The sequence below is a fragment of the Oryza brachyantha genome, chromosome 4 (genome assembly GCF_000231095.2).
Source record: "Oryza brachyantha chromosome 4, ObraRS2, whole genome shotgun sequence".
Taxonomy (NCBI): domain Eukaryota; kingdom Viridiplantae; phylum Streptophyta; class Magnoliopsida; order Poales; family Poaceae; genus Oryza; species Oryza brachyantha.
This window is the reverse complement of record NC_023166.2, coordinates 18,289,992-18,317,028: the sequence shown is the minus strand read 5'-3', so window position 1 is coordinate 18,317,028 and position 27,037 is coordinate 18,289,992. Positions and strand designations below refer to the sequence as shown.

The 27,037-nt window shown below is 43.3% G+C and overlaps 6 protein-coding genes across 6 annotated transcripts; 3 read left to right on the top strand and 3 right to left on the bottom strand.

Annotated features, from left to right (window-relative positions):
* The first annotated feature begins 1,692 nt into the window (after positions 1 to 1,692).
* On the top strand, positions 1,693 to 4,091 carry LOC102722670 (zinc transporter 3). The gene is made up of 3 exons (XM_006652744.3): positions 1,693 to 2,546; positions 2,897 to 3,046; positions 3,576 to 4,091. The coding sequence occupies exons 1-3, from the start codon at positions 1,902 to 1,904 to the stop codon at positions 3,879 to 3,881; spliced, it is 1,101 nt and encodes a 366-aa protein (XP_006652807.1). The 5' UTR covers positions 1,693 to 1,901; the 3' UTR covers positions 3,882 to 4,091.
* Positions 4,092 to 4,574: 483 nt separating this feature from the next.
* Positions 4,575 to 5,904, bottom strand: LOC102722391. The gene is made up of 3 exons (XM_006652743.3): positions 5,674 to 5,904; positions 5,066 to 5,189; positions 4,575 to 4,968 (listed from the first exon to the last, which is right to left on the bottom strand). The coding sequence occupies exons 2-3, from the start codon at positions 5,160 to 5,162 to the stop codon at positions 4,742 to 4,744; spliced, it is 324 nt and encodes a 107-aa protein (XP_006652806.1). The 5' UTR covers positions 5,163 to 5,189; positions 5,674 to 5,904; the 3' UTR covers positions 4,575 to 4,741.
* Positions 5,905 to 6,114: 210 nt separating this feature from the next.
* On the top strand, positions 6,115 to 8,757 carry LOC102722111 (pentatricopeptide repeat-containing protein At1g79490, mitochondrial). Its single transcript, XM_006652742.2, has one exon. It carries the CDS (start codon positions 6,154 to 6,156, stop codon positions 8,518 to 8,520), a length of 2,367 nt encoding a protein of 788 aa, XP_006652805.2. The 5' UTR covers positions 6,115 to 6,153; the 3' UTR covers positions 8,521 to 8,757.
* LOC102721830 (cinnamyl alcohol dehydrogenase 7-like) lies at positions 8,648 to 13,020 on the bottom strand. The gene is made up of 5 exons (XM_015836565.2): positions 12,791 to 13,020; positions 11,056 to 11,169; positions 10,084 to 10,597; positions 9,222 to 9,375; positions 8,648 to 9,109 (listed from the first exon to the last, which is right to left on the bottom strand). Exons 1-5 carry the CDS (start codon positions 12,922 to 12,924, stop codon positions 8,907 to 8,909), a joined length of 1,119 nt encoding a protein of 372 aa, XP_015692051.1. The 5' UTR covers positions 12,925 to 13,020; the 3' UTR covers positions 8,648 to 8,906.
* A 1,095-nt stretch (positions 13,021 to 14,115) lies between these two features.
* Positions 14,116 to 18,515, top strand: LOC102714180 (coatomer subunit epsilon-1). The gene is made up of 7 exons (XM_040523333.1): positions 14,116 to 14,383; positions 14,477 to 14,560; positions 15,616 to 15,767; positions 16,270 to 16,405; positions 16,526 to 16,681; positions 16,811 to 16,890; positions 18,156 to 18,515. Exons 1-7 carry the CDS (start codon positions 14,222 to 14,224, stop codon positions 18,247 to 18,249), a joined length of 864 nt encoding a protein of 287 aa, XP_040379267.1. The 5' UTR covers positions 14,116 to 14,221; the 3' UTR covers positions 18,250 to 18,515.
* A 1,298-nt stretch (positions 18,516 to 19,813) lies between these two features.
* Positions 19,814 to 20,858, bottom strand: LOC102713903 (36.4 kDa proline-rich protein-like). The gene has a single exon (XM_006653697.3). It carries the CDS (start codon positions 20,669 to 20,671, stop codon positions 20,186 to 20,188), a length of 486 nt encoding a protein of 161 aa, XP_006653760.2. The 5' UTR covers positions 20,672 to 20,858; the 3' UTR covers positions 19,814 to 20,185.
* Between the last annotated feature and the right edge of the window lie 6,179 nt (positions 20,859 to 27,037).

Below are 27,037 nucleotides of genomic sequence, written 5' to 3'. Positions count from 1 at the left end.
AACTTCAGTCATGGCCCAAGGTTAGTGGAACTACGACTACCTCTAGAAAAGTATTAGTGGAACCATCTAACTGCATAATGATGTGATTCGGACTAGCCAATTGGCAGTTAAAGTACCAAATCACCATGCATTGCACTGGCTCATTGAGTCACTCCACTACTAAGGAAGGCTCCCCACATCAAGTTCCTCCTGGTCCAGGATTGATCAGCTGGAATTCATATGGTTTTGCTCGTTCAACTCAGGTTCAGCATTTGGAATAGGAAGGACATTATCCTGATCGTGTAGGACTTGTTTGGATAAGTGGTTACTGCCTAAGTACCTTTGGATGGGCACAGGTTTTAGTTCAATTTCCTTAAAACTTAAAAGAATTGTGCATGAGTGCATTGCATTCAAAGGCCAAACAAAGCCCTTGGCTAGTTTTCAAATGTAGCATCTGCCAAACTAGGTCCTCTTGTAAGGGTCATTCACTTTAGTAACTTATTTGAGTGCATATGTTGGAATTGCTATTTGATATTCCACTATGTGTCTTAAGATTATCATGAATGACAGGCCGAGCGACAGACATGAACTTCAACAGATGTTGACTGAAAAGCATTGTGATGCCTACCTAAGTCATTCAAATCACTAAATATACTAGTTGTGTTCAATATTATATGAACTGCAGGAACCTTATCTGTTTGTGTGACTCCTATTTGACGATAGAAATGTTATGTAAAATCCAGCAATAATCAGCTCAGGTTCATTGGGGTGTTCTGTGCTGTAACATGTACCATGGAGCATAAGCTATCATCGAATTTTTTTTCCTTATTCAGACTGATACTGTTTTAGGATAGAGAATAGAATGAGGAATAGATGTTGAACATGATTTTTATCTGTAGCTTTTCATGTCAACTTTAATACACAAGTCAAGAAGGAATATGATTCCAACAAGTTTTTTTTGTGTATTTTCACATGGTCTCTCTACAAACATATATGTTGCCACTAGATTACTGATATCCCACCTTACTATATCAGAATCCCAGGCAGATAACCAAAATGAAGCAAATCACCTTCTCTCAAATAAAAAAGAAGCAAATTACCTTGAACTGGTCCAGGGTGCCTTGGGACTCTTGTGACAAAGAACAATTAATCTGACTGATGACTAAAGACCGAGTTGCTCACCAGCCCACCCCCTAAGTTCATGACACACATGAACCACAATTAGAATCATTAGACACAACTCAAGATTGTCAGACCTTTCAGACTTCCACTGGCACTGGGTCAATCAACCGACTCCTGCAAAATCACCTATAAATTGCAAATCATCACTCACTTTTTTAAGTGCGGACCAGAAAAATAACACCCATCCTTCATTCTACATCCCCCAAGTTTTTTCAAAGTGAATATCATCAGATGATATCTGCTTCCGTCCATCCATATTCATGGCTAACCAGTAGATGAACCAACGTGCTGTGTGGACGCTAACACTAAACATGCAGATTCCTACTTCACACCACTAAGACTGGTGACCATGGATGAAAACAAGTTTCACGTAGGCCTAGGCTTGATCTACCTTTACCATGCTCCATGATAACCGGTGATTAAATAACATAATACAGTGATAACCTTTCACATTTATAGTGGGATTAGTCCTTCCACATCTTTGGGACAAGTGCAGCAAATCCATTGAACCCAATATTGCATCCATCTTCTGGCCAAAGGATGTCATCTCTTCCCATAAATGCTATCCCCTCCTATATTATTAAAAAACCCAACAGTATCTCCACTTCTAGCCAGAGGATGACATCAATGCCTACCATCTCATCCCCTCCTATATAAAGAACCCAACATTACTTCTCCAACTCATACTGCAAGATACATGCATCGTATCACATACAAAAACAATCACATAATCAGCAACAATGGGAGCCAAGAAGCATACCTTGCAAATGCTTCCATGGCTCCTGTTTTTTGCGCAGCAGGTTGCAGCCAGTGCCTGTGACTGTGCCAACACCACAGATGGAACTGACAGACAGGGCACAATGAAGTTGAAGCTGATTGCCATTGCGTCCATCCTCACAGCTGGGGCAGCTGGCGTCTTGGTGCCGGTGCTTGGCCGCTCCATGGCGGTGTTGCGCCCTGATGGTGGCATCTTCTTTGCGGTCAAGGCATTTGCAGCTGGTGTCATCCTTGCCACTGGCATGGTGCACATTCTTCCAGCAGCATTTGATGCGCTCGCATCCCCATGCCTCAACAAGAGTGTTGGGGATAGTAATCGTTTTCCCTTTGCAGGTTTTGTTTCAATGTCTGCAGCAGTGGCCACGATGGTGGTAGACTCATTGGCTGCTGGATACTATCACCAGTCTCAATTCAGCAAGGCACGGCCAGTTGACAACATCGACATACACAAGCATGCTGGAGACGAGAAGGCTGAGCATGCTCAGCACATAAATGCGCACACACACACACACACAACACATGCGCATTCACATGGTGATATAGTGGTCCATGGATCACCAGAGGAGGGTTCAGTAGCTGAATCAATCCGACATAGGGTTGTATCTCAGGTAACACCAGTCACTTAAGCTCATAGGCCTTCCTGTCAACAGTAACGAGAACAAGTTAGTTTATTGTAACCTTGAAACTACAGTACCACAGGATGATGTTGATTATCTAATATCTCTATTTTTACTTATTCCCATAATGCACACAAAAAAACAGAAATGGGTATGAGAAGATACCTATCCGATGGGTGTCCAATAATCTGCACTTCTGCACTCTGGGGCAAACTTTTCCTCACTAGACTCGGAATTATCTAATTTGCATCATTTGCAGACATCAATTGCCAACTAAAAGGACATCTCACAAAACCAGATAGGCCCTCTTGAAATAATCACATGAATTTTTGGCCATGCAGGTTCTTGAACTAGGAATCTTGGTGCATTCAGTTATCATTGGAGTATCCTTAGGTGCATCTGTGCGGCCATCCACAATTAGGCCACTGGTCGGTGCCCTTAGCTTTCACCAGTTCTTTGAAGGTGTAGGCTTGGGTGGTTGCATTGTTCAGGTAAATCCAACTACTGTAACCTAGATATTAAATATCTCATGATAAATATATAGTTTGTCATTTGCTTCGACTTTTGACAAATATTTGCTTTTAATTTTTAACAAAAGAGAGAAAAATGCTTGCTAGAAAAGGCATCAGCGTTAATATGCCAGAAGATGTAGACCAGTGGAACGGCCCTTCCGCAGAAGACGGAGAACATAAATAAGGCAGAGACAATAAAGCTGGAATTGAAAGAAAGTGCCCTGATAGCAATATGGCGCATATCAATCATGAAAAGTTATTAGTCATTTTTCCCAAGAACAAAGTAACAAAATGCAAAAGAAAAATAAAATTTAACTATTTCATATAGAGAACACAAGTTCACTAATTAGGTCATATGAAGGATTGTTTCATCATAAGTTAAAACAATAATAGATTTATCAAGAAATCAAATAACTGAACACAAAGAAGAAGAATAACTCTACATATAGCACATTAGGTTTTGCAGGAACAAAAAACTAACATGTTGCATTCATACTTCTTACTACAGGCTAATTTCAAGGTAAAGGCAACCGTCATTATGGCAATATTTTTCTCCCTGACTGCGCCTGTGGGCATCGTGCTAGGAATTGCAATTTCATCAAGCTACAACGAGCATAGCTCAACTGCCTTCATTGTCGAAGGAGTCTTCAACTCAGCCTCAGCAGGGATTTTGATCTACATGTCCCTAGTTGACCTTCTAGCAACGGATTTCAATAACCCTAAGTTACAGACTAATACAAAGCTTCAGCTGATGGCATATCTTGCACTATTCCTAGGTGCAGGACTGATGTCAATGCTTGCCATATGGGCATAGAACTTCAGAACAATAGAGGACCTTACTACCCAGACAAAGCTGAAGGCTTGATTTGTATGAACTAAGGAATTTTCCATTTCCCCAAAATAACATACTCTTTGGTGGAGTATTCATATTCGTCCTAGATTGTCTAAAACTGAAGCCAGTCTGGGGTGTGCTCTTTGTACTTTATGATATGGCAGTAATACATGATGAGTCAGCTTATTCTTAGCTGCTAAACCATATGAGCGACTAGGGTAAAGTTTCTCCCATTTAAGACCAACTATGTCCCCTTAAAAGATGTGCATTAACAAGTTTTTCGATTAACCAGAAGAACAAAAACAGGCCTCGTTTGGTCAGATCAGGAGCATTCTAGCACCGAGTATCCATAAGAGTGAGTGGCATAGGCACTGATAAATTATTATCCCTCTAAAGAATAATGGGCTTACTGCATGAAACCATCTATGCCTAAATAAAACTAAGTTCCAAACTAACTGCAAGTGCATATGCATGGGCAAACATTAGCCTCAGTTTGAGATGTAAATTTCTCCACTCCAAGTTTCTTCTCCTAACAAAGAAAAACAGGACCACACTGCAAACCCATAATTAAATAGATAGAGCATTAAATGTATGCTAAACACTATTTGACCACATTTGAGAAAAACGAGATGGACTAAAATACAGCCAAAGTAGCTCTCTGCAGCTGAACAAAAATAAATCAAACACCATATCTTGATAACGGTACAAAACATAAAACTCATGTTGGCTTCATAGTACCCAAGATTTACAGTAGATAATATTGAATTCAAATGCTAGGTATTGACGACATAAAACAAATGTTTCTGGATAACATGTGAAACATGTGCATGCTGCGATATGACCTACTCCACCTTTCCCTTTCCCTGGGAATCATCATTCAATTGAGAAGAAGTTGGTTGATTAATGCTTGCTTTAGCATTAGCCAAGAAGGTTGGATCAGGTTGTGGCTCTTGCTGGGGAGTCTCCTTCATCGCCATGCATATGTAAAACCCGATTACCAGATTAACAGATATAACAGCAAGGAATCCACTTGCCAGAGTTTGTGTTGAGGATGACAGTTGACTCACACCTGATCAAGGGGCAAGTGTAGGCTCTCTATGATTATTGTGTACATCACTTATAAAAGTGGAAACATAAATCATGTACATTAGATAGAATAGCCAAACCTGGAAACATCTGGTAGTAAAACCCATACACGATTGCAACTGGGACCATCCACATCACCATAGACGCAACAGCGAACTTTGTGATCACCCCTGACATTACTTCTCCTAAGTCCTAACGGGAATGCTGAAACAGAGGCAAGACAAAAGAAGCACCATCAATTAGACACATTCACACAACCGTCTGCAGGAACGTCGTATGCAATTGGAATTTGAAAATTACACAGAACAACACCCAATCCAAACAACCAGCAAAGTTGCAAAATCATAGCATATACTGTACATCTTACTTAAGCAGTTAATAGTACAAGGCTACAAGCACCCACTAGGGTTGCGTTCGACAACGCACTCTTCACACGCGCATATACCAGGGACCAATCGATCGATGGGGCAGAAGCTAAAGCTACTACGGTGTCAAACTACATCATCAAACCAAGCATTAAACACTGCGTTAGAGTGAATCAACAGGGACGCGCACACAGCAAAGTCAGTAGTAGCGGATACTACCATCGGAACATCTCGAACAACATGGGTGGCACTCAGGGGCTCACCGCTATTTAGTAACCAAATAATTAGGAAAATTCAGCAGGGTGGAGCGCTATCGCCCTTACCGGAGAGAGGAATTCAGCCGAATCGCGCGTACCCGTCGTCGCCGGCGCGAAGAGCTTGAAAAGGCGAATCAAAAGCGGGGATCGATAGGCGGGGCCGAGAGTAGATCGAGAGGACGAGACCCCGGAGTTGGGGAGGGGAGGACCGTAGCCCAAGGCGAGGGGGAGCTCGGGGGGTGCGCCGGCGCGCGAGGGAGGCGGGCGGCGGCGACGGCGAGGTGGAGACGTGAGGGCTTCGGCTTCGCGAGCAGGAGGAGAAGAGGAGAGAGGAAGACGACGACTCCGAAACGGCGTGCGATGGGCCATTGGGCCTTGCACGACGAGTGGAATGGGCCAGATTAAGGGCCCAAGAAAAGATGAGATGGGCCATTGGGCCTTGCACGATGAATATAATGGGCCAAATTACGGCCCAAGAGAAGATGAGCCACCCTAGTTGGGATACTTGCGGAGAGAGCCGCGTCGCAGCCACCGCGACGGCGAGAGATGCTCCTCCGCGGCGGCGTCGCGCGCCACCCGGTCCTCCGCCGCCGCCTCCAGGAGGCGGCGGCGCTGCCCATCTCGCTCGCGCGGCTGGGGCGTAGGCGCCTCACGACGGAGCCGCCGCCACCGGTGCACGGCACCGAGTGGACCGACACGGTGGACTACCTGGACGAGTCGGGGGAGGTCCTCTCGTCGGCTCCGGGGGCGCGGCCCGCGGTGCCGGGCGCCGACCCGACCATCCTCTCCGGCGCCTCGGCGCACCCGCTCCCGCGGCCCGCCGCGGCCGCGCGGCTGGCGGCGCTCGCGCTCCGCCTCCGCTCGGGGCCCACCCTCTCCGCGGCGCTCTCCGCGCTGCCCTCCCCGCCCGATCCGGCTCTCCTCCTCCTCGCCGCCTCATCCCTCCCCGCCTCCGACCCCACCCCGCTCCTCTCCCTCGTCTCCTGGGCACGCGTCCAGCCATGGTTCGTCCCCTCCGACGGCCTGTCCTCCCTCCTTGCCTCCCGCCTCGCCCCGGCCTCCCACTCCTCCGAGCTCCTCTCCATCTTCGACGATGCCCTCGCCCACCCCGTCCCCGCGGCATTTCCCAATACCCTCAACGCCGTCGTCTCCGCGCTTGCCACCCACGGCCTCCTCGAGCCTGCATTCTTCTGCTTCAAGCGCCTCCGCGACGCTGGCTTCAGGGTCCTGGAGACGCACAGCTACAACGCCCTCCTCTCGCTGCTGCTCACTCGGGGCCTCGCGTTCAAGGCCTTTGAAGTGCTCGACGAAATGGCCGCGTCGGAGTGCGCGCTCGACGAGGCAACCTACGAGCTCGCTGTGCCAGCCCTTGCTCGTGCTGGGAGGATCGATGCTGCACGCAAGATGTTCGATGAAATGAGGAAGAGGGAGGGGATTGGGCGGGCGTCGGCTGGGGTGTACGGCGTGCTGGTGGACGTGATGGCAAAGGCCGGGAGGCTCGACGCTGCTATGGGGATGTACAGAGAGATGGTGGCGGTGGGGCACCGTGCGAGCCCCGCGGTGAGCACGGCCTTGGTGGAGGGGCTGGTGAGGGCTGGGAAGCTGGATGCTGGGATGGAGCTTTGGGATGAGATGAGGAGGGGAGGACTCCGTCCGAGCTTTGGGCTGTACACCATGGTGGTTGAGGCAAATGCACGGTCCGGGAGGCTGGATGTCGCCACACAATTGTTTGGTGATATGGAGAAGTCTGGCTTCTTCCCTACACCGGCCACATACGCTTGCCTGGTGGAAATGCATGCTTCAGCAGGGCAGGTGGATGCTGCTATGCGGTTGTACCACTCAATGGCGAATGCCGGAACAAGGCCAGGGCTGAGCACATTTACAGCATTGCTGATGATGTTGGCGAACAAGAGGATGCTCGATTTGGCCGCGAAGGTATTGCTGGAGATGAAGGCATCAGGGTTCCCTATCGAGGTGACTGCAAGCGACCTCCTGATGATTTACATCAAGGATGGGTCGACGGAGCTTGCACTCCGGTGGCTACGGTTCATGGGCTCAGCTGGCATACGGACCAACAATTTCATTATAAGGCAGCTATTTGAGTCCTGTATGAAGACAGGGATGTATGACTCAGCACGGCCATTGCTTGAAACATATGTTGCTGGGTTAGCAAAGGTAGACTTGATACTCTATACTTCGATCCTCGCACATTTGGTGCGCTGCCAGGATGAAGGCAGTGAGCGGGCGATCATGGACATCCTGAGTGCAAGTAAGCACAAGGCACACGACTTCATGTGCGGGCTGTTCACCGGGCCTGAGCAGCGCAAGAAGCCAGTGCTCTCGTTTGTCCGAGAGTTCTTCCAGGGCATTGACTATGAGAATGAGGAGAGCGCGGCCAGGTACTTCGTGAATGTGCTCCTCAACTATCTGGTTCTCATGGGGCAGATGAACCGTGCCCGCTGTATCTGGAAGGTCGCCTACGAAAACAAGCTGTTTGCCAAGGCCATCGTCTTCGATCAGCACATCGCCTGGTCACTGGACGTCCGGAACCTGTCCGTGGGCGCGGCACTGGTGGCGACGGTGCACACGATGCACAGGTTCAGGAAGCGGATGCTCTACTACGGGGTGGTGCCACGGCGCATCAAGCTAGTGACTGGACCGACGCTCAAGATGGTGGTGGCGCAGGTGCTGGCGTCGCTGGAGTCGCCGTTCGAGGTGAGCAAGGTCGTGCTGCGGGCACCGGGCGACTCTGTGCTGGAGTGGTTCAAGAAACCAATCGTGCAGCAGTTCCTGCTCAATGAGATACCGTCCAAAGCTGATGTCCTGATGCACAGGCTCAACGTGATGTTCCCGAGCTCCGCCCCCGAGGTCCGGTCACTCTCTATCCCCAGGTCCCTTGGCATGTCAAGGTGATGCTGCTTATCTTTGTAGTAGTTTTCGCACAAGCTTCACCAAAAGCAGAATCCATATTGACATCTTTGTATACTAGTACAACTTTTTGTCAAAACCATCAGAGTGTACAAGTACAGTAGTGCTTTGCTGCAAAATGAAAATGGTTCATTATTGTCTTCGTTGCTTGGATAAGAGTCATTGATCCATTCCATTACACAATATACATGTGTGTCGCAACGCTATATTAAGGACAAATTAGTACAATAATATACCACTCTTGCTACAATATTTATTGGCACAAGTAGAGATGGGGTGTGTTGTAGCAAGATTTTTGCACCGTGGAGCTTTGCAGGATTTGCAGGTTCAGTGTGCTACAGGGCTGAGAGCAGCGACAGTGAGGCCCCTAGTCAGTCCGACCTGAGGGTGTTGCCGATGTCGATGACGAAGCGGTACCTGACGTCGCCCCTGGCGAGGCGCTCCATGGCCGTGTTCACCTCGTCGGCGCCGATCAGCTCGATGTCGGCAGCCACCCCGTGCTCGGCGGCGAAGTCGATCATCTCCTGCGTGTCACTGATGCTCCCCATGCAACTGCCGGCCAGTGTCTTCCCCCCTGTAAGTTTGATCAGATTGGCACAAACAAAACTGTCAAAATCTGCCATGAAATGGAAGGGATCAAACATGTGGAACTCTATATTATGCAGCGTCAGAAATGTGCAACTTACCGGCAACCAAAGCGAAGGGAGGGATCTGGAGAGGCTTCTCAGGCAGGCCAACCAAGATCATCTTGCCCTTGGGCTTCAGTAGCGCCAGGTAAGGGTTCATGGATGTGCTTGCGCAGGCCGTGTTTATGATGCCATGCATGGTGCCCATCACAGACTGCAAAAACACACAAGTCCAAAATGCAGATTCAGACACTCCAGCAAACAATCTTCAGACGCTCTCTAGGCAATGAATTGTGCTCAGAGATTAATTTCTGCTTGCATTGCCTTGCACTGTTGCACATCACCTTGCACTCAATGAACTGGTACTGTAGTAATAGTAACTGTATCAAGAGAACTTGTACTAGTATGTAATTAGTAATTTGTTAGTAACTGTATCAAGAGAACTTGTACTAGTATGTAATTAGTAATTTGTTCATTTAATCCATCTAATAAACAGAGGGGTGATTGTAGCCAAACGGTATATTTGTAAAGAGAGTTGCTATGCATACGATTTTCTTGTACGAAAATCGTACGACAATTAACGGCCTCAGCTTTGCGTCTGGCGAGCCCCTCTCACGCCGTCTGATTATCGAGCTGAAATCGACGTGAGGCGCCGTGTATCGTACGGCAATCATACGATACACCTCGTGCGCATAGCAGTTTTGTATTTATAAATAAAAAATAATTTATGAATAAAGAACTCTTATAGTGTTCTAAAAGCAAATGTTGGTAAATAAACTATGACAAAAAAATCAATTTTAAATTTTAAATTGAAATTTTAAATTTTGTCATATAAACAAAGCAGAGCAAAAAGGCGAGGGTGACGGCCTACTGCCTACGTGAGCTTGCCTCAAAAAAAATGCCTACGTGAGCTTGCTCATACCTTCATCTCACTAGCATTGGTGCTGACAACGAAGGCGTCGGCGCCGAGACCCTCCAGGGCCTCCTGCCTCTTCGCCGGCGACGTGCTGACCACCGTCACCTTCATCCCGAACGCCTTGGCGAACTTGACGGCGAGGTGGCCGAGGCCGCCGAGGCCAACCACGCCGACGTGCCTCCCGGGCTCGCACAGCCCGTGCTGCCGCATGGGCGCGTACACGGTCACGCCGGCGCACAGCAGCGGCGCGCCGCGGTCGGGCGGCAGCGCGGCGGGGAGCCGCACGACGAAGCGCTCGCCGACGACGACCATGCCGGAGTAGCCGCCGTGGGTGCGCGTGCCGTCCCGGTCGACGGAGTTGTAGGTGAAGACGACCCGGGAGCAGTAGTTCTCGCACCCGTCCCGGCAGCTCTCGCAGGAGCGGCAGGTGTTCACCATGCACCCGACGCCGACGCTGTCGCCGGCCTTGAACCTCTCCACGTTCTTGCCGACCTCGGTGACCACCCCGGCGATCTCGTGCCTGCATCGACCATACAGTTTCTTTTTCATGGAAGCTCAGGAGTGTTTCAGATGCTTTGTGTTTGTCAGATTTTACAGAGTTGTACGGACTCATCTTTTCACTTATATTCTTATACTTATAAGCTAAAATTTAAAATTTTAACCTTAAATTTGGAGTTAGTTTTTGAGGCGTTGGAGTTTATTTTTTAGACTTGGCTTTTAGATCGCCACATTTATAAAAGTTTTATTCGCAAACTTTTTTTTTCAATATGTTGTTTCACTTATTCATAGAGTAAGGTAAGAGATAGGCACCTTACAACGTGGCACGACAGTTCAGCTCTGGTAAGATAAATATTTTGACAAATTTTACAGTGGGCATTTCATCTTTTATCATAATTCGATGGACCATCTCCATTTATTCTGTCACTTCAACAATTGGAAGTATAAATAATTGGTGATGTTATAAGAAGAGGGATGTACCCTGCAACAACTGGGTAGACAGCGTTTCTCCACTCGTTCTTGATGGTGTGCAGGTCAGAGTGACATATCCCACAGTACAGTACCTTTATGGCGACGTCGTCGTCTCCAGTGTTCCTGAACAACGGCAAGATAGAAAATACAGGTCAGAAAAGAATATTAATATCTGTATACTGAAAACTGAACCCATTACCTTGGTGCAGGATTGCAATGGTTATCAATTCAGCATTGAGAGATCAGACTTCAGAACACAAGAAGAGATAGCTAAACAATGCAGGTCAGCACGTGGATTAAATTTAACTAGTCATTAATTGATATAGCTGATCAATTTTTTTTCTTTTCGCTTTTACTTTATCTGAAGCATTCGAGGGAATTAATTTGGTCTATCAAACCAACAACCTTGACATAAGCTTTTATGTGCTTATGGATTATGGCTATCGCAGCCGTACTTTTTAAGCTCCTAAATGATAGGATTCCTCTGAAAATTTTCTTCAATGCTGTTCCTTAAAAAATTTTAAAATCAACTATTCTGCTTTTCTAATATTTAATTCATTTGTTTGTGCTCTCAAATAATTGTCATTAACTTATTTTTGCCCATCAACACTTTCATGAAGTAACTAAATCTATTTATCATCACACAGATGGGCGTAAAACTTGTGAAAAATTACGAAGGCATGACAAAAACGGTAATAAAAACTGGCAATGTGCCAGCAAGCCGGCCGGGGCCTACTAATTGAAAGCCAAGACTGGCGGCTGGCGCTTGAATCGACAATTTTTACTGCTGACACTAGCCAGGAGGAGATCAGAGTCCAGAAGGATTAGTGGATTACGGATATAGGGGGTGATGATTGAATGATATATTTACAAAGTAGAAATAATTTATGAATATAATTTTTATACGCGTGTTCTTATGATCTAAAAGCCAACGCTGAAAATAAATAGCAATGAAAAAAAACGTTAAAATTAACTCCAAAATTAAGATTAAAAATTTAATTTTTGGCTTATAAATATAAATAAACACAAACGAGAAGATATGAGTGAAAGGTTAAAGTAAAAACTCCTCTTGCTACCTGTACAGCAACAACCAACCAGGCACATGAAGAGAAGATGGACGACGGGTAACAGCAAATGCAAGCTGGTGGCGAGCACAATAAATTCTTGCAGCAGAGGCATATGGCCAGCATGGCCACTGTTGTGTTAATTCACCACCAAAGCAATTTGAAGAAAGGTCGCCTTGCAGTTGAGATCTGACAGATCCCGTATTCTGGTACACAGAATACATGCTGCAAATGCTCATGGTTTTAAAGCTGGGAGTTGGCTGTAGGCCAGTGTCCCAGCGACACAAGGCTGGATTGTCAGGTTTTTTACTGTAGACGTCTGAGGAAATATTTTGCTCTCAATTGTTGATTTGGAACGGAAGGGCTGGATGCAAATTGGAGATACTCCATTGATCAAGATTCAAGAACAGTTTCAGATAGTAGCAGGTTTTTGGTCCATTTCCACATGGATTACCAAAAGTTCGATATGGAAACACTGAGCAGTGAGCACTGTTGCTCGCTGTCAAATGCAAAACTACAATTCCATGGCTGGAAGTGAAAATAAATAGGACTTCAAGTGAGGCTGATCAGAGCTTCAGATTCCGAGAACTATTGCTAGCAATCGAATTCAAATCCGCTCAGATTCCAGAGAGGAGGAGAAGACGACGACGCTAGCTGCGGTCGTTCATATATTTGTTTACCTTCGCGAGATGCGGATAGGCGTGAGGTGGCCGGAGGCGTCATGCGCCGCGAGCCCCAGCACCTTCCTCGTCGTATGCTGTTGCTGCTCCGCCGCCGCAGCCGCCGCCGCCGCCGTGGTCGTCGTCGGCGCCATTGCTGCTGCCGCTTCCGCCTTAATTCTGTGTCCCCCCGGAAGCTCACAGCTCGTGCTAATGGAGCGGTGGACCGCGCGCAGACGAGCCGGGTTTTTATAGGCGCGGCGCGCTTGCTGACCCGCGTGCGCGCGCCGCCCGTTTTTTATAAGCGCGACGCATATCTGCAAAGCGGCGGAAGCCGGCACGAGGATGGAGTGAGTAAGCGCTGACGGTGGCGGCGGAGGAGTGATTTGATTTTTTTTGACGCTCACTGAGGTTTCATTATTTGATATTCTGGTCTACTATCATCATTGATACATATGGTTTCATATATCTTACTTACGGGTTGGCATAAACAATCAGCTAACGAAAAAAGTATCAAATCATCAAATTCATCGGCGGAGGATGGAAAAAAAAGTTAAGGTGTGTGGCCGAGGCTCAATTTGAGAGTGAATGGTAATTGACAGTAAAGTAAAAACAAAGGGCTATTTGGGGAGCTTCTCTTAGTTGCAGCTTTTTCCAGAAGCTGTCTCAAACGGTCCATAGATTCTAAGAATCTGTAGTTACAGATTCTGAAAAATAAACTAAGAATCTAGAATTTAGAGAAGCTAGTTTTATGAGCTTTTCTAGATTTTCAGAAGCTGACTACCAAGCAGCTGCTTCTTAGAATCTAAAGCTCCCCAAACAAGCCCAAAGTTTATCTAACCACGGCAAGAACGAGGGGCCACTAAATAGACCACCAACTATGGTACATATGCAAACATGGAGTTAAAAGAAATTGCTCCATTCGAATTTTAAAGTTAAATATTAGTTTGAGCACTTATCTTATTTGAAAAAAATTAGTTTCTATCACTTAAAAGAAAGAAAGAGAGAAAAAAAAATATAACATATAGGCCCACTGCATGCCATGTCAATAAAACCGACTTCCCAGCAAAAAAAACAACAAAACCGGATAAAAAATGAGTCGATATTTATGAGGTTTTTTAATGGTTTATACGAGTTTAGAGGTATATATCCCTAATTTTAGTTTAAGGTATCTTAGACAAAATTGACATGAAATTAAGGGACTTGCGGTAAACTAATTCCTTCCATCACCAACATGGAAATGCAAATTTTCAATGGGCCCCATCGAAGCGGCCCACAAAATCTGGCCCAACTCGAGCCCAGTGATAAGTACGCCTCATTTCTCCACCCACTAAACTAAAGCTCCAAACCCATAGTAGAGCGACCTCTCCGCGAGATCTCTCTCCCACTCCTCGCCGCCGTCGAACCGCCGCCTCGCCGTCGCCGTCGCCGGCGCCGAGCACCACCACCCATATGGCGTCCCCCGACCTCCTCTTCAACTTGCGCAACCTCTTCTACCTCGGCGCCTACCAGGCCGCCATCAACAACAGCGACGTCCCGGGGCTCGACGCCGACGCGGCCGCCGAGCGCGACGCCATCGTCTTCCGCTCCTACGTCGCGCTCGGCTCCTACCAGGTGCGGCTCCCCCCCCCCTCCCACTTGTAGCTCCCGTCTTCTTCGTCGTCGGCGCGGCTCTGATCGGTGCGCGTCCCCCTTTTTGCTGCGCAGTTGGTGATCAGCGAGATCGACTCGTCCGCGGCGACGTCGCTGCAGGCAGTGAAGCTGCTCGCGCTGTACCTCTCCGGAGACAAGGTTAGCATGCTGGATCTGATCCCATCGCATCTGTAGCGTGATGTCTGAGTTTGGATCTGGGCTTGTCGAGGCGCCCTTTGATGCGCTAGATCTATAATGAGTCATGTGATCTGGAGTTAGATCCGGTGCACCGTTTGCATTGCCATAGGCTCAGGACTGATGAGTTCATTAGTATTTGACCATTGATTTCATTACAATTGGCTGAATATACTGTAATGGTGTTTAGATTAGAGGCTGAAGCTATCAGGTGCATCAGCTCAATTCAACATTGGTCAGTGGATGTTAGGACCTTCTGTTTGAAACTTTTAACTGTGCCCAGAGTTTAATTCACAGTCACTCTAAAGCGCAAAACATAGACTCACTTGCATATGTATAGAGAGAGATGCTATTAGCCCATTAGAGGTACTTTTTTTTAACTGCTGCTTCATAAAACTTAGCGGAAAACTTATATCCTGTCAACGATGCATCTAGGGGAGTAGGAGTACTGGCATTCAATGATATATTGGGTTGGTAGTCTGCTGGAGAATGTATTGTCAACATGGAAAACATAGACAATTCATTAGGACTACTATTGGGATGCATGTTTTTGCCAAATTCATCTGAGACCCCATGAAATAAACCTAATGGTATATACAGTTTCCCTTTCTTCATTTGGTTTTTAGTAGTGAGAAAGCTGTTACATGTGTTGGCATGATGTGTATGCATGTAATTGTCTTTGTTTTGCATATCAAAATGGGCCGAGATTTCAACTCTAATGCATATATTATGTTCCAATATACTATGGTTTGTTTTCCATATCAAAATAGGCCGTGATCTCACCTCTAATGCATGTATTAGGTTTCAATATATCATGGCTTGGTTTCTGGTGCATTTCAGATTCTATGTGCTTGTATTTTGGTACATGTTATGCATTATGTGAATACTTTACCAGTATAGCTAAGCCTTTTAAAAATGGCTGTTTCTTTGTTTTTCCAGAAGATTGTCTTGTTTTCTCTTCCCTCAGTTTTCTCCATTCACTGAAATGCTATGTCTTGTTCTTTCCTACAACTTTGAAGGAAGGTCCGATTTCCAGTCTGAAGGAATGGTTGAGTGATTCTGCAATTGCAAGCAATCCTGTTTTGCGATTGATTGCTGGAATTATATTTATGCATGAGCAAGACTACACTGAGGCTCTCAAGCACACACACTCTGGTGGAACCCTGGACCTGTGAGTTTCATTTTCTCCTCTTAACTTTAGATGGCTCATCCTTGCAGGAGTATATGTGTAGAACAACATTTTATTTGTGAATTTTGATCACCTTACAATAAAGTTCAAGCTTATTGGCATTCAAAGATAAGTTGCAACCTTGTTTCTAAAAAAAAGTTTCTGTACACATTGATTATCACTTGCATAACCTAATTAGACTCACTTTTCTTTCTTATGCTGCCAACCACATGCACTTAATGTTTATCCTGTTAAGAGTGTTGGAGAAAATGCATCATTATATCTTAAATATGTTTTCTGTTTTCAAGATCATTAGTGATGGTAATATTTTTAGTATGTTGTTCAACTCTGGTACAGATTGTTTCACTTCCTGTATTTGGATTTGACATTTTTGATCAATTAACTGCAAACCTTGGCGGTTGGAATCTTCTGCATTTGTTTGTCCTTCATTTATGGATTACTCATTGTTGATGATCCCGTCTACATGTGTTGCCTTTGGTTATAGGCATGCTTTGAATGTCCAGATCTTCATTAAGATGCACCGTTCAGACTATGCTGAGAAGCAACTGAAGATCATGCAACAAATTGATGAGGACCATACACTGACACAACTTGCAAACGCATGGCTGGACATTGCTGTTGTAAGTACTTTGATCCAACTTGGAGTACTGAAGATTCAACATTCCGGTGGTTATTGCTGGAAAAATGTGCTTATCAACTTTTAATCTATGTTGCTCATTAGCATTTCATCCATGATGCAGGGTGGTTCTAAGATCCGTGAAGCTTATCTTATATTCCAAGACTTTGCTGAAAAATACCCAATGACAGGAACGGTTCTAAATGGAAAGGCAGTTTGCTGTATGCACATGGGGAGCTTTGATGAGGCTGAGACTCTATTACTTGAAGCATTAAACAAGGTTAGCATTGATGCCACCTTGCTATTAAATTAAAGTTAGAAAAACTTGTGAAATTTTTTATTCTGTTTGACTTGCATAAAGATGCCATGTTCAACACAAGGTACTCATACCTTGTTTCTACTTATGTAGGATGCAAAAGATCCCGAAACTCTTGCCAATCTTATTGTATGTAATCTCCACCTTGGCAAACCATCATCACGGTACCTCAGGTATGAAGTGTAACATAATTTTACAGTTTCTACTTTCTGCTGCATTTAGCTGTTTAGTGTTCACATAGGAAGACAGCATGATCATGCTGGGCCAAGCAGGATTTCATTATATTATTCTAGCTTATTTCAAAGATGCATGCCAAAGTAAATAATACATGTTAATGAATCATGTGGTGTGCATATACATAATCTTAAATGTATGTGCAGAGGAACAACTGCCAAGCAAGCAATAAAAGCGAGACTCTTGAAATTTGTCTACACCTAATTGTTTTATGCTATAGAGGCCTTCAGGATCAGAAGTTAAACAGATAACATGAAAATGCAATAAGGTACCAGAAATTACCAGACTGGTGCAAATATCTTGTGCCTTTGTGCAAACTGTTACCTCAGAAATATTTATATTTGCTTCTCACCGTTCAGTCTACTTAAAACAGTAGCCACTCAATAATTCTAGTCAAGTCTCAGCAATTGTAGGACTGGGTCCCCACAGCTATTAAAGAAATATGGACTATAGCATTGGTTGATCTGGATGTTGAAGGATGTGTCACTAGTAGGACCACCAGCAAAATGTCATGGGATACTTTTCCTCTTTGAACTAGCGAATCATTCTCTTATTTCATTGAATGAATTTGTGTGTTCAAGCTTTGCGAAACACGTCCGTTTATTTTTAGCTATGATTTTGATTTTGTGTATCTGAGTTAACTTGTTATAGCCACTAGTTCCTGATCTGAAATATCATGACAAGGTCCCCAGCAACTTGAAGCTGACATATATTTGGCTGTGTTCAATATTCCAACTGTTCCACCCAGATTCCACAGAACTTCTCTACTTGTCTTAGATATTACTCGTCTAGTATGAAAAGAAGCAGCAGGGTATCGGCTTATCATACTATATGCATTTCTGTGTTCAAAAAAATGTTTGTGAGTTAGGACATTCAAAACTTTACTAACTGAGTTTATAAAACAAATGTAAATGGGGTGATATCTGAAGTATAGAGAGTGAAAATCAATGGCTTAACATATGAGCTTTTTAATTATTACTGGTAAAATGGACCAACAAAATTTATTCACAACTGAACTTTTTGATAATTACCTTTAGAATGGATCAATGGAATTTGCCATCTGTGTGTGTTGGGGGCGGTAGGGTTTCAACAATAAACCGTAGAACAATTTACGAGCTTTGCAAGTTCAGAAACTACTTGATTTATACAATGTTTGCTTTTAATGAGCAAAACAAATACTTAACTTATTTTTTTTCATCTGCAGCCAGCTGAAACTATCGCATCCCGATCATGTGCTAGTTAAGCGTGCCGCATCGGCGGAAGACACCTTCGAGAGAGCGCTCCAAGCCATTGCTTGAACTCGTCCGCGGAAACGCCCCTGCCAGATTGCAGATAACACATATTGATCCCTTGTTCCCTCCATTTTGAGTGTCTTAACAACGTGAAATTATGTTGCATTTGCTCAGTCCGTTTTACTCGAATGGTGATACCACCGGGGCCAATCTTGTACTCGGAACCCAAACCCTACTGTATAAACGAGTTATATATGTAGAATCTTGAATGGTGACATTGACATTTTGTTACATTCTGCTTGATGGATTGTTCCAATCGTCGATTCGTTGTATGCATTTGTGCATGTGCCTGTGACTGTGGTACACTGGAGCCCGACGTTTTTGCTGCGGCAGCTTTGCTTGTGCATGAGTGTACGCTCAAGCATGTCTGATGCACATGGGTGTGGCACGAAACACAAGGTGACTGTTTGATACTGACCATTTCTAGGTCCAAATAGTTACAAATAGGTTCTAGAAAAAATTGATAATATAGACGACAGTCGTGTTGCTCTACAAAATATGCAGGTTTAAATTTGACCACACTTGAAAACAATCGATTAAACCATGAGAAGTGCATACATATTGTTTTTTTTTCTTTGTCTGAGTATATATTTAATCTGGTCTCACATACTCCCTCCATCCCTAAATATTGCCCTCCATCCCTAAATATTTGACGCTGTTGACTTTTTTATACACGTTTGATGACTTGTCTTATTTAAAAAATTTACATAATTATTAATTATTTTTACATCATTTCATTTATTGTTAAATATACTTTAATGTATATATATAGTTTTACATATTTGATAAAAAAATTGAATAAGACGAATAGTCAAACGTATATAAAAAAGTCAACGACGTCAAACATTTAGGGACGAAGGTAGGATTAGTGAAGACATAAAACACAATAATATGTTCTTTCCCCCCCTAAATTTATTCATAACTAATTGAACATGCGTAAAGTCCAACAACCTTTGGCCATTTCGGAACATAAATATTTCTAATGAGCCTGCTGGCTGCTGCTACAACTCTTTCCAAGTGCTCCTTAGGCCATTTGGCAAGCAATGAGCAGAGTATCCCTGAAGATCAAGGCATGTGTTGCATGCAGTTCTTTGCTCTTAATACACTGTCTGAACTTCAAACATATTGCTATGTTAATTTCTGCTTTACAGTAATCCTCTCTCCCTCAAGGAAAAAAACTGTGCGCCAACAACCTGCCATCTTTTGACATGTTAATTGCTGATTTACAGTAACTTTTTCCTCAGGGAAAAAATTGCTTGCGCCAAAATTCAAAGCAACCCTTTTTCTACCAAGAGTGAAATTCTGAGTTTCTGACCAAAGGAACGAGTCAACGTAAGATGCCCTCTGACCAAGATTGAAATTTCCACTTGCACACAGAAATTGTAGCGCAGGAATTTACAGGAAAATCACATGAATCAGTTTAATTAGATCACATGGAATTCTGGCAAAATTTTCCATTCCAAAAGAGGCGTTGAAGAACTTGAAAGAAACCACAACTGCTTTTAATTATGCATGCATTTTGAACAATGGGTGAAACAAGAACATCAAAAATAGCAAAAAAAAACATTCATTTAAACACAGTAGAACACGCTTGATTCATATAGGAATTAAGAGTTGACAGGCTTCATCAACCTTACATGCATGGTACATACACATCAAACTTTGTAATTCCATAGTGTACATATTACACTCTTTATTTTATAAATACTCCAAATCAACTACGAAACAAAGACCACAACCCACATGTATGCATGGCACAATATATATATTCTACACAAATATTATTATACAACAATGCACAATCCAAGGGCTCATGTATATATATTTGTAAGGTGATATACTATAGTTATGCAGGTATATATACGATAGTTTGATAGTAGCTTAATTAATCGTTGCATGCAGAGACGCATTAGATGGTGTGATTAATTAGTTGGTTAATTAATTAAGAAGGGCACTGGAAGCTGGAGGGGACGTGCTTGCCGCACTCGTTGACGAGCACGGAAATGGCGACGGGCAGGACGAGGGAGACGCCGAGCGCCTTGGCCTTGATGGCGGTGCAGAGGCAGAGCGCGGCGTCGAGGTCGGCGACGCCGGACAGCAGCGGGCAGCAGGTGTCGCCGGCGTTGGCGCCGACCACCGCGTGTACCAGCCCGTTGAGCGCGTCCACGCACGCGAGCAGCTTCAGCGTGTTGATCGGGCACTTCCCCGTCGACGGCGAGGGCGTCGGCGGCGTCGGCGTCGGGGTGTAGGGCGGCGGCGGGCACGGCACGGACGACGGAGGGGGCTTCACCTTCGGCGGCGGCGGCGGCGGGGGCGGCTTGGGCGTCGGGCAGTAGGAGCACGCCGCGGCCGGCGCGAGCTGCGCCGACAGCGCCAGCGCGGCGAGCAGGAGGGCCACGGCAATGCGGCGGTTCCCGGCGACGGCCATGGCGTCCTACCTAGCTAGAGCTTTTCTTGGTGTCTTAGCTCTAGCTCTAGCCACGTAGCCAGCCGCTGGTGCGTGGGAAGAAGACGAGCTGGGGGAGCGTGGATTTATAGGCAGGCCGCGGCCATTGATGGAGTAGGCGAGGTAGCTAGCTAGAGGCCGTGACTGAAGCTTAGTGATGGTGTCACGTCTCGATGGCCAAGATTGTGGCTGCCGTCGACTCAGGTTTTGCTGCAGTTCAGTTCAATTCAACTCAATTCAATTCAACCAAGTGATGAAGTGATCTATCTCGCGCGTGTGAGCACGCGGGGCCTGCATGTCGCGGTTAAACAAAATCGATCGGCTACGGCTAGCTAGCCTGCCATGCCAACACCAAGCTTTTTTCATTTTTCTTTTTCTTTTTACCTGTCGTACGTAGTATCCGCGCTCTTACTGTCTTACTGATCCGTTGCTGTTTGTCAGCGACTCGCGTACCTTAAAACGGGCAGCGGTTAATTTACACCTCACTTTTCAATAGAGCATTTTCCCCGTCCCATGAGATATCACTATTTATTTTTTATGTAATATTTGGTACTCCCTTTATATTTTTTTATATGACGTCGTTGACTTTTAGGTCTACGTTTGACCATTAGTCTTATTCAAAAAAATTATATAATTATTAATTATTTTCTTATTATATGATTTATTATTATAGAAACTTTAATTATGCATTATAATTTTGCATATTTGGATATAAATTTTGAATAAGACGAATGGTCAAACATGATTATAAAAGTCGATGGTGTCACCTTCTAAATTTTATATAAAAATCAATGATATCCTGCTACCTTCTCAAGGATGGTAAAATTGCTCTATAAGGTACCAAATTTTATATAAAAAACAGTGATACCTCATGATACCTCAAAGATAGAAAAAAAATGCTCTTTTCAATATATAGTCTATCTGTATTTTAGCACTCATTCTTTTTTTTTTATTTGATATCGTTGTTTGACTATTCGTCTTATTCAAAAATCTACATAATTATTAATTATTTTATTATAATTTAAGTTATTTAAGATAGTCTAAGAACGGGCCTGACTTATATTAAGAACGGGTCTAAGCACCTTTTATTTTGTTGCGCTTAGTTTTATTACTAAAGATTTCAAGTCTGACTTACATGTTTTTACATGTTTTATGATTATCCTATGTTTTAAAATGGACGTGGTATATATATACCTGCAAAAGATATTCAGCATGGTCGGTCCGTATGCAAATAAGACCCTGTTTGGATCCAAAAAAAAGTCTCTGGGACTTTTTTCCCTTTCCTCACCCTACCCCTCTCTCTCTCCGTAGTAGCACGCCCGCCCGAAAAAAAATCCCCTCTCGGCGCTCGCCCGCCCGAAAAAAATCCCCTCTCGGTGCTCGCCCGCCCGCCGCTGAGCAGATCCGGCGCCGCTGGTCCCGCCGGCCCGCCGACGCCGGTCACCTCCTCCTCGCTCCAGCCTCTTCTCCCCACACTCGGCCTCCCCGTCGGCTGGTCCTCTTCGCTCGGCCGGCCAATCTGTCTGCTAGGCGGCCCGCCGGCGCCGCCCCCACTTTCTACCCGCCCGCCGGCGCCTCCCCCGCCCTTGTCATTCACCGCCCAGAGCACGCAGCAAGCAGCAGCAGCAAGCAGCGGCGGCAAGCCCAGGGTACCAACCCAGGGGTTAATTGTTACTTCTATCATTTGTTGACACCCTTTAAGTATCTCTTTTCAAACAAGAGGGACTTAAAAAAAAGTCCTAAGAACTATTACGGAAAAAGAAAAAAGTTCAGAGACTATTAAGATTCGCTAAATCCAAACAGACCCTAATTCACTACTATTATTGTTCGAATTAATCGAGAACTGTCTAGCTAGCTAGCTAATCAACGTGTCACAGAGTACTGACAGCATGCAGGTTAGCTGTTAAATCATTTTGCCATGCATGAAGGCAAATGAACCATCATTACTCGGTATGTACGCTGAATGCATGCATGGGCCCTCGCTCCCTTGGCACTGTCTCCAGATATTTAGAGGCCTAGGATAGGTGGCCAACGAGCTATCCTTCCTTTTAATTTCCTATTATACATTTCATTGTTTGAGCCATTTATATCTTGTTGTTTTGAAAAAAACATGAACACCAACAAATAACTTTGACTGCTCTTTCTATGGTAATATATATAGAAATATCAACAAATATGTGGTTTTATTGAAATATCTTTTAATTTTAATTTATACATATAGCCCACATGCTTCTAAGATAAATATTTCAAAAGTTAATTTAAGCCAAAGTTATAAGAAGTTTAACTTCAGAACTATCCAAAATAATAAATATTATTCTCACTTATTTTAGCTTTTGCACGGAGCTTTCCAAACTATTAAACAATCTAATTTTTTAAAAAAGTTTTTATATAAAATCTCATCATCTTACTTTTATAAAATAGATTTTAACTTTTACAAAATAGATTTTTAACTAGGTAGTAGCTAATTTTATCGTTTTGCATTATCCTAAAAATTAAATAATCTTTTATCTTTTATTTTCGGCTGGAAAAGAACACAGCTATATCTAATAGGAAATCTAGAGGCTGAGATCCAATCTTGTTCTTCCTCCTTCAGACGACAAAAAATGATCGAGAGAGAGACAGAGAGCGAGCTGTAGCGTGTGACCAGGGTTGAATTGTGCACATCTACACAACTGGATCCTAGCTAGCTAGCTGTTTGGACTTGCAATTCAGCTGCAAGTGGCCGGGCAGAGAGAGAGAGAGAGAGAGAGAGAGAGAGAGAGAGAGAGATGATCATCGGATCCATCGTGTTAATCCGAATCCGTACGAGCGAGCGAGCAGAAGATCGAACGCGTACGTAGACTTATTTTTCGCTGCTAATGACGATTACACTGACGGATCAGCTAGGAGACATTGAAGCGATGGCGAGACGAAGCTTTGGAAGCGCATGGCGCCCCCCCTCCCCCTCCCCTCCTCACAGCTTCACCTTTGGCGCCTTCCCGTGCCGACATCCAAGCCTCCATCCATCCATCCATATCCCAGCTCAATCTTCTTCCTCTCCATCTTCTTCTTCTTCTTCTTCTCTTCGATCGATCTACTTCTCTAGCTGCTCGCTCATACCGTTCACTGTCACCGTTGATCAAGATCTGTCTCTGTCTGTCGTCTCTCGGTTGTTTCTTACCTGGCCTAGCAGCTTGCAAACTTGGCCTGGTTTTCTTCTCCTTCCTCCGTGGCTGCGTTGGATGCCACAGGATCGGACCGGGCTACTCCTGTTTGCGTTTGATTCATCGCTGGCCTCATGCCACACATGCCATGGTTGGCTTTTTCGGCGAAAAAAATCAAACGGTATATTTATAAACGGAAGATAATTTGCAAATAAAACATTTATATATGTTCTCAGTGATCGAAAAGCCAAGAAAAAAAATAAATTAACATAAATACCCTAAAATCAACTTTAAATTTAAAGTTTACAATATTTAAACTTAGTTTATAAGAATAAGTAGAAATGAAAATAAGAGAATGCCTCTTTTTCCCTTTTTTTACTGTCACTTCTGTGGGTCGTTGCAGTTACGTTCTTTAGCTGTAGTTTGTTGCTTTCACAGCAGAAAGCAACGTTGGCCTATACATATGGTTGGTTTTTTACTGCTAGGAGAAATTAAACAGGTGTAGTGTGTGTCATGTCTGAATGGGATGGTCTTGCCCTAGCTAGCTAGTCCATCTAGAACTGCTAGAAGTTAATTTAGACTCACATTAATGAAAGAGGAAGGGGTCAAGAAAGCTCAGTTGTTTGGATCAATTAATAATATTGTTCTGTTACTATAAATTTTTGCAAAGATACACATATATACTTCAAAGAAACCACAAACTTATTAGTCATATAATAACATTTAGTATCGACTTAACTTCCAATTTAAGGATAATATCCTGAACTATTTGTCTCTAAATTAAAGTTGGCCTTATTGTCTCAATACGACATGTAGGTTTAGAATCCATGTGTAAGGAACTCGAGGGAAAAATAAAGGATTACACAATTTTTATAAAGGAAACCTATAGGAATCTTCCCAGTTTTTCTTTTACATCTAATACAAACCACATGTTTAGCTCATTATTTTTTTCAACACGGTTTATTTTTTGCTAGTGATAATGTCCGAGAGTTATCTCACCACACATATAATCACCACATGTATAAGATAGAGATGGCTACTATTAACTAATTACTACTTCCGTCCAAAAAAAAAATGTCTTCTATCCTACACATGCCAATATATATAACCAAAAGACTAAAAAATACCCTTCACATTTTCAATTTCCAATACATTTATTTCTATTTTCTCACTCTGATGGAATTCTTACTCTATAAATAAAATCTTTATGGGACAATTTTTTTAAGTAATGATGAAATATTTATAGGATGTGGAGGAAGTATTTTCTTGTGCTTCCATGATTGGTCAAACAAATCATGCAAACAACTGGTGAAACACCGAAATTGGCAGGGAACATGCGTGTTTTCAAAATCATAGATACGGTCGAATCTAGCTCTGTCCGAGTTAGTGGCTACAACAGTTTTGGAGCTCAGACACATGCGAGCCCCTTGGCTATCAACAGAGACTTTCGAACCGTAGGTTAACCACTTAGCCCACCCCTATCATTTTCGGTCTTTCAGACCTTGACCTGAAATTCTAGAAGATAAGCTTGCATCCATGGTCATGTCTAGTACCAATTGGTAACAGATCTAGCCAATAAAGTTAGAAGGGTCTGAATAAATTAGATAGAATTTTAGCTCCTATTTATATTGATCTTTGCCACAAAATTTTAGGAGATGTCTTTGTTGGGGCTCTAATAGTTTTAACGGGAGCTCCAGCCCCCATTATCCCCATGGTAGATCCGCCCTAGTACCAATTGTACATAGACAATGTTCTTTTTATTAATAAAAGATAAAAGATCATCTAATTTTTTGATAGTTATTTATTATAAATGATAAGATTAACTATTATAAAATTCAAAATTTACTTTATAAAGCTAAAATGACAAACTTCTATATAGAAACTTTTGTAAAAAGTACTCTGTTTAGTAGTTTGAAAGTATGTGTGCAACAACTGAGTAATAATATAGCCAAAAGAACACAGTCATAGTTGCGTGAAAGACATGCCCAGGATTGTACGTATGAAAAAAAAAACTATATACTTGGAAATGGTATGTAGCACGGTACACAACACATATCCGTGCAGTTATAAATGATATTTTGTATTTTAGATAAGGAAGATCAACATTCTTGGCCTTTTAATTTGTGCATAAGATGTACATAACCAGAGAGTTTGAGTTAAAAATAGGTCTCAATAGGGGGTGACCCCTAGAAGAAGAAATAAGCAAAGTAAAGCTCGATAAGGTTAACCTTATGAGATAAATAAGCAAAGCATATATCTTAGGAATGAAGCCTATTAATCAGTAACCCACCATCTAAAATAGGTAAAAAGAAGTTCTCCATGATCGACTCAAGAATTTGGTTCCCAAATGCATAATATCTTAATTAGGTCCTCCTGATAGTGCATAATTGTGATGCATCATACACCAGAAATGGAGCAATTAAAGTCAACTGATACACATAAACTATATATACATCATATTTTTATTATGTGCTAAGCTATTTTATACCATCCTTGTTTCACGATGTACGGCATTCTAATATTAGCTAGACTAGCATATTGCACTTGCGCTGTAACGATATTCTATTAAAAAATATTATAACATGATATTAAAGTAGAACTAATAAAACCGGTTTGATATTAGTATTAGTTATATTTCTTTTTAAAAAAATACGAGAGAGTTGGTGGTGACGTAGGTGTTAGATTCAACACCATTTACCACATCAGTGATTTTCTTTTTAAGAGTATAGGTTGATATATATATATATATAGACGAATCTATTAAATGTATTAAAGAATGAAGGGAGTAAGTTTTAATATATCGACACAAAAGTCTTTTACGTGTACGCGGAATAGAAAAAGAGCCACATTAGCCGTTCATTCCAGAATTAATGTGTGGACCCTTAATTAGCTGGGAGGGGTTACACTACTGTACGTATGTGCTAGCTGTGTTACTGTCCAATTGGCCATAAGTAGTACACGAGTACCCTACATGAAACGTTTCATGCATATATGCCCCTTTTTTTTTGTCAGACTTTGCCCTGCATCATTAGTTTCTGCTTATATTTATAAGCTAAATTTTAAAATATAATTTTTAAAATTGACTTTATGGTTTTTTAATTCATAGTTCATTTTATTATTCTATATCATCTGCTTTTGAATCATCATAGACATGCATATAAAACTTTCACCCATAAATTACTATTTTGGGGTTATAATAAGCCAT